Consider the following 14,611-nt stretch of genomic DNA (forward strand, 5'->3'; position numbering starts at 1 on the left):
CCGTCCCGGAATGAAACCCGTCTGGTCCGGGTGAACCAGGTCCGGCGCCACTCCCCCCACGCGGCGGGCCAGAATCTTTGTGAAGAGCTTGAGGTCCGCGTTGAGGAGGGAGATAGGTCTATAACTGGCGCAGGACGTGGGGTCCTTACCCTCTTTCGGGATCACCGCTACTGTTGCCATCAAGGTGTCCTCCGGGAACCTCCCACCCTCCAGCACCGAGTTAAGGCTCGTCAGCAGTTCAGGCAGGAGCTGTTCCTCAAATGTCCGCAGGTATGCCACCGGGAAGCCGTCCGGGCCCGGGGCTTTGTTCGTCTTTGCCGCCTTAAGGGCGCCTTTGAGCTCTTCCAGGGTTATTGGGGCGTCTAGGTCCTCGGTTTGTGTCTGCGTAAGCCTCCGGGTGAGGTGTTGTTCCAAGTATTCCTGGATGTCGGCCCGTCTCCGCTGGACCGCCTCCGCATCGTTCCCTTTCGGTAGGTTGTACAGTTTCGAGTAGAATTCCCTGAATTCGTTCATGATGGCTTCTGGCTTCCGTTCGGGGGGTGAATTAGTCTTTTGCAGGACTGTAATGTTGGACCGTCTCCTTTTCTTGTGAAGCATGCGGGCCAGCAGGCGTCCGCATTTGTTCGAGTTTTCGTAAAAGAATCTCCGGGACCTGCGGAGCGTGTGCGTCAAGTTTCGTGACAGAAGGGCACGGAGGTTCCTCCTCGCCTCTAGCAAGGGGCGGAGATTATCCGCCGTCGGATCGGCTCTGTGTGTTTTTTCGAGTTGCGCTGCGAGTTCGTGTAGGTCCTTCAGTGCAAGATTTTGTTCTCGTTTGCGTCTCGTGCAGGTCTTTATAAAGTGGCCGCGTAGGACACATTTGTGGGCTTCCCATCTCACTTGAGGGGAGGTATCCGAAGCTGGGTTCTCCAAGAAGTAGCGCCGAATGACCTCCCTCGTATCCGTACATACTACTGGGTCCCCGAGCACCTGTTCATTCAACCTCCATTGTCTGTTTCTGGGTTTAAACAGGGGAGAGCGTAGCGAGGCTAAAACTGGGGCATGGTCCGACCATATCGTCGTCTGGATGTCGCAGGACATAAGGAGGTGCAAGTATTCCTGGGAAATCAGGATATAATCCAGGCGGCTATGGCCAAGGTGGACCTGTGAGTAGAACGAGAAGTCCTTATCGTCAGGGTGGAGTACTCTCCAGGTGTCTGCCAGTCCCGCGTCTCGGAAGACCTTCCCGATCGTCCGGATACAGAGCCCGGAGTGTGAGCTGCAGCCTCTAGAGGTGTCGAGTCTGGGGTCTAACGGAACATTAATGTCACCGGCAACGATGAGCAAGCCCTCTCGGAACTGTTCTAATAGTTGGAGGGTCTTAGAGAGGAATCGGTGTTGTCCCGTATTCGGGGCGTAGAGTGATGCCAACGTGTATTTCTTATCGGCAATCGTACCCTTAAGAAATAAGTAGCGCCCGTTAGGGTCGATTTTCGAATCCGTGCAACAGAACGGAATGTGTTGGGCGAAAAGGATTGCCACTCCTGCCCTTTTTGCCGACTGGTGGTTTGCGAAATACCCAGTTGGGAACCTCGAGTCCCCCAGGGAGGGGGGGGCAGTACCCTTAAAGTGGGTCTCCTGGAGGAATGCTATAGAGGCCCGCGCCGCCCACAGGGACCGAAGCAGGTGGGACCTCCTTTCCGGGGTGTTCAGACCTCTCACATTGTTGGTCCAGAGCCGCAGGGGGGCCGGGTCAAAACCACCACCCGAACGCCCCGCCATAGCCGACAGGGGGAGGGGGGGGGGGGCGGGTTCTGTGGGCCGGGGGGGGGGGAGGGGGGGAAGGTAGTGAGTGGGGAGGGCGGGGGTGTAGGGGAAACTCGTCGGGGGGGGGGGTAGGGGGAGTCCGTAGGGTCGGGAGGTAGGTCAGGAAGTAGCGGATATCCCGCTATCAGGATTAATTGGACTTGACTGTGTGGGAGGTGTCCGACAGGTCTGAGTCCCCAGTCCCTTTAAATAACTCAGTCACCCGCGGTCCTCCCGTCCGTTACCCTCAGTCTGTCCGCGGGGTCGTACGCGTGATCCGTACAGGTAGAGTCAGGGCACTCTGTGCAAGGCGCGGTGAGACAACTAGTATGTGTAAGACATAACGTCCGGCCCTCGGCCGTTCTAACATGAGCAAAACAAGCATAAGCAAAACTAACACCATATCTGATACTAAGGTCTAGGTAAGCATCTGGTTTCAACTGGTCTTTAACATGGTAGGGGGTCTAACTCTCATCTAACTGACCAATACTCAAAGCCCCTCTCCCCGGGCACCTAGGCCCAACGTGTTTAGCGGAACCCAGTGGAACACATCATACACCCCCGCCTCCCCCCAACCCCAGCCACCCCCCCGAGGGCAGCCAAGCCCGGAGGTTTAGTCTGTTCTCTCGAGTCCAATCAGGCCCATGCCCTCCAAAGACCCGTCCCCCACCCAAATCCCGGGAGGGTCTAACGTTTAATCTGTTTGCTTGCCCTGATAATCCACAGGGGGGGGGGGGAGAGAGAGCGGGTACAGTTCCTTGAGAGCGTCCCAAAGTTCGTTGCAATGCATTTCTGCACGGGGCGGGGGGGGGGGGAGCGGTAGCAGAGTCACCTGTGGCCAGCGTCCGAGGTTTATTCCCACCTCCCAACCTACAGACTATTGCCCGCTATGGTCAACCACGATGCCCACCCCAGGTACCTCAATAGTAGGCCGTGTCTATTCTGCGTCAGGGTGTCACTCTTCGGATCCTGCCGGGCCGCCGAGCATCCTGGCTGGGGATTCTCTTATTCTCCGTGCGTCCGGCGGTGGGCTGCTCGTTACCCGTCTCCGGTTAGGGGCCAGCGGCGTTTCCAGCAGCCAGTTACGGGTGCGCACGTGGGGTAGTCGCAGTGCTCGCAGCGTGGGGGCCACATCATCAGGCCAGCGGATGTGCAGCCAGGTGTTGCCCTGTCGTATCTGCAGGCTGAAGGGGAAGCCCCAGCGGTAGGGCACATTCTTCTCTCGCAGCATGGCCGTTATGGGCCGTAGTGCTCTCCTCGCGTCTAAGGTCAGGCTAGAGAGGTCCTGGAACAGTGCCACGTTTGCTCCCTGGAACATTATATTATCGGAGCCCCTAGTGGCCGCCATTAGTGCGTCTTTCAGGCTATAGGCGTGGAGGCAGCATAGCACATCTCTGGGTTTCCCATCTTGCCTTGGGGGGCCCAGGGCTCTGTGAATCCGGTCAAATTGGATTGTCTCAGGGCAATTGCGGCCTAATATCTGCCTGAATAGGGCCTGTACTTTTTCTGGCAGTGGGGTTGAGTCCGGTTCCGGTAGGCCGCGGATGCGTATGTTTTGGCGGCGGCTCCGGTTTTCTAAATCCTCTACCTGTCGTCTCAGTGTTAATAGCAGGTTCCCCTGCCTAGTGGTGGCTATCTCGGCCGACCTGTGTTGGGATCGGTTGGCCTCAGCTTCCGTCTCTAGTGCCTCCACCCGTACCTCCACTGCTGTCAGCTCGGAGCGCATGGCGGTTATCTCCTCACGCATGGCAGCTCGGAATTCTTTCAGCATTGCAGTGGAGTCCGTCTTCGTGAGCATGCTGGACGAGATCCGGGTAAGTTCTTGCCGAATCATAGTTAATGCGTCCATCTGGTCTCCGTCTTCGGAGGGGACTCCCGCGTTTTCCACCTCGGAGGAGGCCGACGCCATCTTAGCGCTCGGCCCGGCGGAGCGAGAATCAGACGGCGTGGAAACAAAGTCGTCCAGGGTACCTCTACTGCTCCTCGGGGAACCGGTGTTGGGGGTCCCCAGAAGCAGGTGTCGCTTAGTTCTCACCATTTAGGGCTCGTTTGCAGGCTTAGATAGCTGTGAATATAGGCCGAGGGCACGGAGCTCACCGACTACACGTCTGCTCCCATGCACGGTCCGGCCACGCCCCCCAACCCTCTGTGTGTTTTGCGCTTTTTCCGTCTCTAACTCTTGCGTCATTGTATCACAAAGATTTCATCGCTAAATTTTCATTTAATACCAACTGGCTGTTTTTCACAGCTGAATAATACTTCTATCATGATGTCATCAAAATACAGTTTCATGCACAGGATTCATCGTCTTTCTTCATTAAAATTATTCTGTTTTCATTCACCACAACGCAAGTTTATTTCAAGGTGCTCTGAAACATATTAGCAAATAAGAATGCATACGTTTAAACATCTCCTTTAAGATGTTTCTGTTGTAGAGTGCTTTGAATGAATAGAAAAGCCAAGAGAGTAATATGAAGCTATGGAAAAGCCCTTATATATAACATCTGCCACTATGGTCCTCAATTTACATAGCAATATATGGGAATTAGAAAAAAACTGTATCCATAGACTCCATGTTTGACAGCAAAACTCACAGATAAATAACTTAACTCCAGGCTGAAGAGTGGTAAGAGGTGTGTAGGTCTTTTATTCTATTGGTGGTCCCACCAAGATACTCATAGCTGTTCCCATCAGCCCGGATTAAAATGTGTCTTGAAATAGATTAGCCATTAGAATATTTACTGCACATTGTATATATTATTGTTGTACTGCAGATCAGTCACAAATAAATGTTTAGAATATATCTATCTTCCTGCCCTGTACATTACAGAATAACTGGTAAACGACGGCAATGGGAAAATCTGGTTTTCTTTTTGTTTTAGTTTTTTTTAGTACAAAGTCCCATTATATTGAAATAAAATCAGTTTTATTCAAGGAGGGCAGTTCATGTTTGCACATATTCCCTGGCTGTAACTATACTATTTCTTACTACAGTGGAGGACTTGTTTAGCTTCTCATACAGAACATCACAATGGTTGCTCCGGTGTATCAGAAATATTGTTGGTGTTTCTTGAGTCCCACTGCTTCACAGGACATAAGCAGAGCATTGTACTTCTTGGGATACTGTTACGCTTGTGTAGAGTTAATGATGATTAATGCAGAGATAGTCTGTGTAGAGATAAGTGACTTTCCTGAAACACTTATCTTTGAAGTACGATAACCATGATATGTTCTCTCTAGCAAAATACAGACCAGTATATCAAGTTGAAGAAAATAAATGAAGCAGGAAATATCATCCTAGAATATGTGTCAATGGCATGAGTGTTTTGCATGATACGTAAGCCAACGTGACCTTTAAGACCCTTCTTCCTGCCTGCATTGGAACTTGGGCTCATGGCCATGTGAACCACCATCTTGTCCTGTTTCTCCACATCTTCTGTAACAATATGGCTTTTTGTATATCCTGCCAGGCTATTTGTTTCAGGATCTCCATACATTCCATCCAGCATCATAGTTTTTGTGTGAGACAATCCGCACGTACAAGGAAACTGAAAAATATGTGGTAAGTGAAAGTTAATCATTTAACATTTGATATTTTTAAAAACTAGACCTAACTGGTGGCCTCTAAAGCCTAACTACAGTCAAGTCAAGTTGTGAAATTAAATAGTTACAAAATGCAAGCTTAGGCAGGCTTCATATTTTATATTCACATTCCTTTAAAACATTAATTTTCTACTTTTTGCAAGTTGTATTAAGTGTATTTTCATTCTGTAGTAATGTAGACATCATGCCTTGAAATCTAGGGAATTTGACTAATATGATCAATATTTGAGGGTACAGTGGAATGCTAAGATGTGTATAATATAAGAAAAAATACTTATAAAATTCAATTACACATGATGTGTTAACTGGGTGAATTTCTTAACTATGGAATGCAGATTACAGGTTGAGTAACCCCTTATGATTTAACAAACAGTATAGTGTATAAATAAAGTATGACTGAAAAACATTTATGATTTTGTAGGTAATTAAAATTAATAGTACAAAATAACCATATAAAGTGAGCTGTGCTTTTAAATTAATTAGAAATATATGTGATTTTGTTAAAAAAAAAAAAATGACAAAACCAATAGGTCAATCTTCGAATACACACATGTGCTGAATGAAGTACTTTGTGTTAAAGCGATCACCACACATTCTTGTGATTAAAGAAACCTATCATATATTTCTTCAATCACAAGAATTTATGGTGATCACATTAGCACAAAGCACTTTATTAAAGGACCACTATAGGCACCCAGACCACTTCAGCTCAATGAAGTGTTCTGGGTGCCAGGTCCCCCAAGTTTTAACCCTGCAGCTGAAAACATAGCAGTTTCACAGAAACTGCTATGGTTACACTGCTGAGTTAATCAATCCTCTAGTGGCTTTCTCCCTGACAGCCAGTAGAGGTCACTTCCGACATTTACACTTAGTAAATCGCACTTATTTGACGCTGGACGTCCTCATGGAGTCCAGCGTCAAATAAGATCCCCATAGGAATGATTTGAGTAATGCTTTCCTATGGGCAGGTTTGAATGCGTGCACGCAGCTGGCCGTGCATGCGCATTCAGCTCCACTTGGGAGTTGACGTCGGCAGGGGAGGAGAGGTCACCAGCGCCAAGGGACCTTGGTGCTGGATTAAGGTAAGTGGCTGAAGGGGTTTTAACTGAGGGAGGGGGGCCCCGAGGGAGGGGGACACTCCAAGAGCCTATAGTGCCAGGAAAACGGGTTTGTTTTCCTGGCACAATAGGATCCCTTTAAGCACATGTGTGTATTTGAAAATGTACCTATTTTTTTTAAATTTATTTATAACTTCTGCATTTTCAACAAAATCACATATCTTCCAATAGTTTAAAAGTATAGCACACCTTATACGGTTATTTTGTATTATACATTTCAGTGTTCTGGGTTATTGCACCAATTAGGTTGATGCTATTTAAAATAATCCACTTGCTATTGTTTTGATTACAATTAAAAAAAAATAATGAACACACATAATAATGCAAAGTAGCCTCAACTTGGGGTCGTAGAAGTTTAAAATTATGTTTTCCTATTCTGAGTAAGTTGTTTTTTTGGTTTTTTTTTTGGAGCAGAAGAACTGCATAACCATTGTAAGTGTAGAATTTTAAAGGACCACTCTAGGCACCCAGACCACTTCAGCTTAATGAGGTGGTCTGGGTGCCAGGTCCTTCTAGGGTTAACCCATTTTTTCATAAACATAGCAGTTTCAGAGAAACTGCTATGTTTATGAATGGGTTAAGCCTTCCCCCTATGTCCTCTAGTGGCTGTCTCATTGACAGCCGCTAGAGGCGCTTGCGTGCTTCTCACTGTGATTTTCACAGTGAGAGCACGCCAGCGTCCATAGGAAAGCATTATGAATGCTTTCCTATGTGACCGGCTGAATGCGCGCGCAGCTCTTGCCGCGCGTGCGCATTCAGCCGACGGGGAGGAGAAGAGGCGGATCGGAGGAGGAGAGCAGGAGGAGATCTCTCCGCCCAGCGCTGGAAAAAGGTAAGATTTAACCCCTTTCCAGAGCCGGGCGGGAGGGGGTCCCTGAGGGTGGGGGCACCCTCAGGGCACTCTAGTGCCAGGAAAACGAGTATGTTTTCCTGGCACTAGAGTGGTCCTTTAAATCTGCTTTATATTTCCTCTCACTAAATACTCTGTTCGGCTGTTGATTCCAGGGCAAAAAGGGCAAGGTGCAGGCTGGAATTTTGCTGTAAGCATTTCTATAGTTTAGTAGATGTGGTATGAGTTAAAGGAACACTATAGTCACCTAAATTACTTTAGCTAAATAAAGCAGTTTTAGTGTATAGATCATTCCCCTGCAATTTCACTGCTCAATTCACTGTCATTAGGAGTTAAATCACTTTGTTTCTGTTTATACAGCCCTAGCCACACCTCCCCTGGCTATGATTGACGGAGCCTGCATGAAAAAATCTGGTTTCACTTTCAAACAGATGTAATTTACCTTAAATAATTGTATCTCAATCTCTAAATTGAACTTTAATCACATACAGGAGGCTCTTGCAGGGTCTAGCAAGCTATTAACATAGCAGGGGATAAGAAAATCTTAATTAAACAGAATTTGCAATAAAGAAAGCCTAAATAGGGCTCTCTTTACAGGAAGTGTTTATGGAAGGCTGTGCAAGTCACATGCAGGGAGGTGTGACTAGGGTTCACAAGCAAAGGGATTTAACTCCTAAATGGCAGAGGATTGAGCAGTGAGGCTGCAGGGGCATGTTCTAGACACCAAAACTGCTTCATTAAGCTAAAGTTGTTCAGGTGACTATAGTGTCCCTTTAACAGGGATTTAAGGAAGAAATGTTCACATCATACAAAGTAGGTGTTGGCAGTTGGAGAGGCAGCAGTGGTGGCAAATGAACTTCCATATACACTATATGGACAAAAGTATTAGAAATCCCTGACCAATACACTAACAATGACTTTTATGACATTGCATTCTAAATACATAGATATTAATTGTATTTTGGTTCCTAAAACTATAGAATTCCTTTAAATATCAAAACAAAGAAATCAACTAGAAGGAGAGGTTAACACAACATACAGAACTCGGTGAGTAGTAAATATCAGATTTTAGCAACAAATTGTTCCATATGCTTTGTTCATACACACCTGAACTAGTCGATCAATCTAGGATTTATCTGTGAAAAAGTCTTCAATGGACTATACTCCACAGGCAAATCCTGGGTGAATTGATTTTTGCGCACGTCTAGTAAACATTAAACAATGCTAAAAGGTTTGTCATACTGAGATCGAAAGAAAGCATATTTTAGAGTAGCCCTGTTATAGCTAGGGGAGCTATACATTAGCACAGTTGATGATCAATACGTTTACATCCATTACATCCATGAGCTTCTTACCTTCTCTCTGAGTTTCCTTTCCTTCCTCTCCTGCACCGTGGTCAGATAATTCACAGCGGCATACTCTAGCACCGATAGGAAGACAAACACAAAACTAACCCAGAGGTAAATGTCCACAGCTTTGATATATGAAACTCTTGGCATGGAGGCATTTACTCCAGTAATGATGGTGGACATGGTCAGAACTGTAGTTATACCTGGAAAATTGAATTCACATTTTTTTCAGTAAAAATGCACACACAAAAAAAACGTTATAAAGCATGTATCTCTTAACCAAGCATCTCGGCATTCTGTATATCAGGGTCTGTCTCTTACTCTTTCTAAAACATATCTCTGTTTCTGCTTGGGTTGGTCTTTTTGCCACAACTTAAAAAAAGAATAAATAGAGGAAATAAAATATTTGTTGCAGTTCTAGCAGTGAATATATGTGTCTCATGCACTGATTGTTTCTGCTGAGTAATAGATACTTTGTGTCCATAATGTCCATGATAATATACTCAACTATTAACCCCTTAAGGACCAAACTTCTGGAATAAAAGGGAATCATGACGTGTCACACACGTCGTGTGTCCTTAAGGGGTTAAAGGAACACTATAGTGTCAGGAATACAAGCAAGTACTCCTAACATTAAAGTATTAAACTAACTATTTAGGTCTGCGGTCCCTCTCAGATCACATATGAAAGGCATGTCTCCCATGCCGTGCTGGTCTCGTCGTGACTGGCCCTGCCTCTATGGCTGAGATAATCAAGCTTGATGATATCAGCCAATCCAATACTTTCCCATACAAAAGCATTGGGAGGCCATTGTGCATACGCTGCAAAACGCTGCACTGTTCAAATCAACATCTCCTCATAGAGATGCATTGGATCAATGCATCCCATTGGGGTATGTTCAGTGTGTCCATGCAGATCGTGGAGACACCCAACATAGGTGCTGCCAAGTGTACATCACTGGAGTAGGCAGCACCTCTAGTGGCCATCTGAGTGAAAGACTAGAGGCAGCACTTTTGAAAAGGCAGCGTTTACAGTGTTCAGCCTGCAGGGACAGACTATAGGTATCAGAAGCATTAATGGACAGTGTAGTGGTTCTGGTGACTATAGTGTTGCTTTAAAGTTGCCAACGGACCTTTCTGATAAACAGTCGGTTATTTTTCCAGACAGTCTGCACACTAAGAAAGTGCCTGCCCAGGATTTAGAGCCAATCACACAGTAGTGTGATTAGTGGGCATGCCATTCCAATGTATTTGCCTTGTACTCAAGCATCTGCACTAGTCTATATATTAAGTGTAGGAATATGAATGTAGCGTTCTTGTATCTGACACCCCTGGTCTATTTCCAGACACTATGGGTTTATCTACAAATTTGTCAAATACTTTGTGAAATAGCAGAATTTTTATTTTATTTTATTTTTTTTAAACCTTCTGACATATGCATTATAAATTTTTTCGGTATGAAATACAGTTCAGGCGATCAGTCTGAGCCCCAAACCGAAATGTACCAGAATGAATATTATATAATATAGTAATATTATATATATATATATTTTTTTTTTTTGCATAATGATTGGCCCATTTTGTGTACCCTTTGGTCCCCTTGATGTATTTTCTGAAATGGGGTTTTAATACCCAAATTCTGCCAAGGCAGACTGACAATTGGGCAAATTTCAGGCCTACAGAAAAATTGTTCTGTTTTCGAGAAAAAATGTTTAACTTAGACTAATTTTCTCACTGTGTACAAGTTTAGTATGCACTCCAGTCTGTATGAGTAAAATTATTGCATAAAGAAAAAAAAATGCATTTTAATATCCCAAACCAAATAATGCCCTTCCTGTCGTGACTGTTTAACTAAGCTGTTACCTTTCAATGACTATGTCTAGCAGGGGGGAAAATCTTTCTCAAAAATAGAAGCCTGACAGACAGGCCATAACTGTCAGACAGAAAGATAATCTTTGTTATTCCTTTGCAGATCAAAAGCAATTTCTCCTCTTGTAATGCATTGTACAATGCACGGTTTACCTACCCAGAGAGACACGAGCAGGAACTGCTCTGCGATCAATCCAGAAGGATACCCAGGATAGCATGACCATCAGTGTAGCGGGAAAATATGTTTGCAGCAGGAAGAAAAATATGTGACGCCGTAAAGTGAAACTAATGTAGAGTCGATTGTAATATCCTGTTAATTAAAAGAAAGACTGTTAACAGTTGGTAAAGGTAAGATTCAGGCTGAAAATCCTGCAAATTCTTTGAATAGTTATGCTTGAATAGGGTAGGGATGCCCTGTCCAACCCTTGGGCCTGATGGTTAATCCTGGTTCATTACTAATTGTACTACTGCTAGTTAAGAAGAAAATGTGTGCTTGTTAGCAAAAAACAAACACAAGAACCTACCCCATTTTTGGCACAGTTATTAATTCTTAGTTTTTAAATGTTTTGATTAAGATTGTGGGAGTTATACTCCAAGGCAGCAAACACTATTTGTAAATGTGAGAACTGCATGCAACTTCTGAGTTTAGATTTTTAAATTATGGAATATATATTTCACAGAATATTTCATTTTCATGGTGGATAGGTAATACAGGGTAGGCCACAATTCAAAGTAGGGTTTGAGGATTCAATAACTTTTTTATTAATGAACCAATTTAAATTATATTACATACAATGAATGCTTAACATATGGAGATTTGTTTGACTAGGTACGGAAGATGTTATCTTAACATAAAAACATAGAATGTGACGGCAGATAAAAACCATTCGGCCCATCTAGTCTGTCCAATTTAAGAAATACTTTTAATTAGTCCCTGGCCTAATCTTAAGTCTAGGATAGCCTTATGCCTATCCCACGCATGCTTAAACTCCCTCACTGTGTTAACCTCTACCACTTCAGCTGGAAGGCTATTTTTTTTAAATAATTTTAAGTCGGGCTCTTTCAATTGCATTGCTCATAATCCTATAATATAGTTAATATTTGAGGCTCTATTATTATTTATTTCTGCATGGACATTCTTCTTGAGCTACTCAAGTGTACCCGGTTTGTTCAAGTAACCCACTCCTTCAGATATCCCCACAGGAAGAAATCGGGAGCTGAATGCTCAGGCGAACGTGGCGCCCAATTAATCAATGAATTTCTTGAAATTATCCACTCGCTGAACAGTTGTCTCAGGAGGTCCATTGTGGCCCTGGTTCTATGGGCAGTGGCCCCATCTCGTTGAAACCATGATTTTAAACTACAGGATGTAAAAAAATTCCAATTATATCTCAATATCTCACACCAACAAAATACCAGTATTTTTACTTGTTGTTTTGTTGTGAAATTATTTTTTATCTACTCATCCTTACATCCTCAACCTGTATCCTGGTTTGTACAGTTTTCCGTCACCCTTCATAAATTGACAACAAGCTTATAAACTTCAAGCTAGGTTCTAAAAGGCTCCAAACAAGGTGAACACTGATTTGCATTTTAAATACCAGTGCTACTGTAGAAGGAAAGTCTTGATGTAGTATGGAACTTCTGGATCAAAAACTGAGACAAAGAGATCTTTTCATCTGTTTTTAAGGATTCGTTTCCATTTTTCCAGTAAAGCATTAAGTCTTCATCAGTATAGGCATCTTATAAACAAATAGGAAAAAAGCATACAGTGACCCCCATGACCACTTGTTATTCATTAATAACTATGCTAAGCTACAATTTAGTGTGAAAATAAGAAACATAATAAGAATAAAAGAAAACATTTACATTCTTTTCGTGACAATACAGCAATTGAATACTTATAGACAGGTAATTATGTACAATATTTTCGACAAATCAACTAATTTTATTATATATATATATATATATATATATATATATATATATATATATATAAAGGTGTATATATGATTCACCTTTACATTAAACAGTGAGCAAATTAATAGACGTAAATGATACAAGATACAATCAATGAAAAACAATATGTAATACTAGCTTGTGTTAGCGAAAGATGGACTAAATTACATTTTATTAAAAATTGGTGACATGGAGATTTTAAAATATTCAACAAAAGTATTACTTACAACTTTCCAGTTCCAATGAACATGTCTGGGTGTCCAAAGGGAAACGACTAAAGTCCATATTGCACATTGCCGTGACAGTAATTCTTGGCAAGATATAAAAAAATGGATTAATACTTAATTAAACGTAAAATGTTAGCATCTTCCTCATTACATACTTTACGAACAATAGTTTACAGCAACAGGGAGCAGTACCATAATAGGCATAAGAGGACAGTAACTGGATATGCAGACTACGACAACATTAAAGCTATAGGTGGCAGTAATAACAGGCAGAGTATAATAACATTACAGTTAAGGAACACACCTAGCACTATAAAAACCACAGCTCACTGTAGTGTTTATGGTGTCAGAAATGCCCTGGTGCTACCCCATCACAAGTAGTCCAATTTTTAAACAGTACTTCATACCTGGGGGCACCGGGCATTACTTCTTGCATCCTATAAAGCAGAAGCTTTAATGCCATTGAACAAGCCGGGCTTAACTCAGGGATAGGCAACCTTCGGCACTCCAGATGTTTTGGACTACATCTCCTATAATGCTCTTACGGCCATAATGCTGGCAAAGCATCAAGGGAGATGTAGTCCACAAAATCTGGGGTGCCAAAGGTTGCCTATCCCTAGCTTAACTCAATAAACCAGACTGACATTCCTGCTTGGGGAACAACTTAATGCACCAAAACAGCTTACAGCGAACTGTAGTAGTTACAGTTCATGTTCCATTAATGCCAAATGCAAGAGTTACAACAGACAATTGACTGCTGCAGCTGGTATATCAATATATCCTCATATTGGTCATACTTCCAAATATTCTGCCAGCTTGTAGAATGTCAAGCCAATAGTCAAATGCCATTCTATAAATTCACAGAAGATACTTACAATGACAAATCATAGCTGAGAGGCTACATGTTGGAGAGTTTTTATGCCAAATTGATGTAACTTGTTTACCACTTTAAAACAGAGGAGCCCTGTTCTAGATGTGAGTTTTGGGTCCCTGTGTACTCCACTAATAGGTCTGTTAGGGTGTCACTCCCAGACTACAAGAGGAAGTGAAGGACAGCATAGCCAAGGCTATATATGCATTCTGGATCTCTCGATGATATAGATACAGAAAAGTCTGTCATGGCAGACACATATATGCCTTCATGGGAAATAGTTAAAATCGCACAGAACGCAGTCAGTTACTCAGTTTTAATGGACAGCCTTACTGTAAAGGGGACTAATAGTGACATTATACTGACTGGAGAGCCTAACAAGACATAACAGTTTAAAGAGAAAATAAAAACAGTTTAAAGAGTAAAAACAACCAATGAAAACCTGGCAATAGAGTTAAAGGGACACTATAGTCACCTGAACAACTTTAGCTTAATGAAGCAGTTTTGGTGTATAGAACATGCCCCTGCCGCCTCACTGCTCAATCCTCTGCCATTTAGGAGTTAAATCCCTTTGTTTGTGAACCCTAGTCACACCTCCCTGCATGTGACTTGCACAGCCTTCCATAAACACTTCCTGTAAAGAGAGCCCTATTTAGGCTTTCTTTATTGCAAGTTCTGTTTAATTAAGATTTTCTTATCCCCTGCTATGTTAATAGCTTGCTAGACCCTACAAGAGCCTCCTGTATGTGATTAAAGTTCAATTTAGAGATTGAGATACAATTATTTAAGGTAAATTACATCTGTTTGAAAGTGAAACCAGTTTTTTTTTTAATGCAGGGTCTGTCAATCATAGCCAGGGGAGGTGTGGCTAGGGCTGCATAAACAGAAACAAAGTGATTTAACTCCTAAATGACAGTGAATTGAGCAGTGAAATTGAAGGGGAATGATCTATACACTAAAACTGCTTAATTTAGCTAAAGT

The 14,611-nt window shown here is 43.2% G+C and overlaps 1 protein-coding gene across 1 annotated transcript in view; it reads right to left on the bottom strand.

Moving 5' to 3' along the window:
• Nucleotides 1-4,515: 4,515 nt before the first annotated feature.
• Nucleotides 4,516-14,611, bottom strand: part of LOC134587293 (gamma-aminobutyric acid receptor subunit rho-2-like) — an 85,857-nt gene continuing 75,761 nt past the window's right edge. The window contains exons 5-9 of the mRNA XM_063443569.1: nt 12,760-12,842; nt 12,175-12,315; nt 10,731-10,883; nt 8,712-8,908; nt 4,516-5,333 (exon numbers count right to left, since the gene is read on the bottom strand). Coding sequence (XP_063299639.1) covers nt 5,022-5,333; nt 8,712-8,908; nt 10,731-10,883; nt 12,175-12,315; nt 12,760-12,842 — 886 coding nt within the window. The 3' untranslated portion in view covers nt 4,516-5,021. The remainder of the gene's footprint in view (nt 5,334-8,711; nt 8,909-10,730; nt 10,884-12,174; nt 12,316-12,759; nt 12,843-14,611) is intronic.

This window comes from Pelobates fuscus, chromosome 2, assembly GCF_036172605.1.
Source record: "Pelobates fuscus isolate aPelFus1 chromosome 2, aPelFus1.pri, whole genome shotgun sequence".
Lineage (NCBI taxonomy): Eukaryota > Metazoa > Chordata > Amphibia > Anura > Pelobatidae > Pelobates > Pelobates fuscus.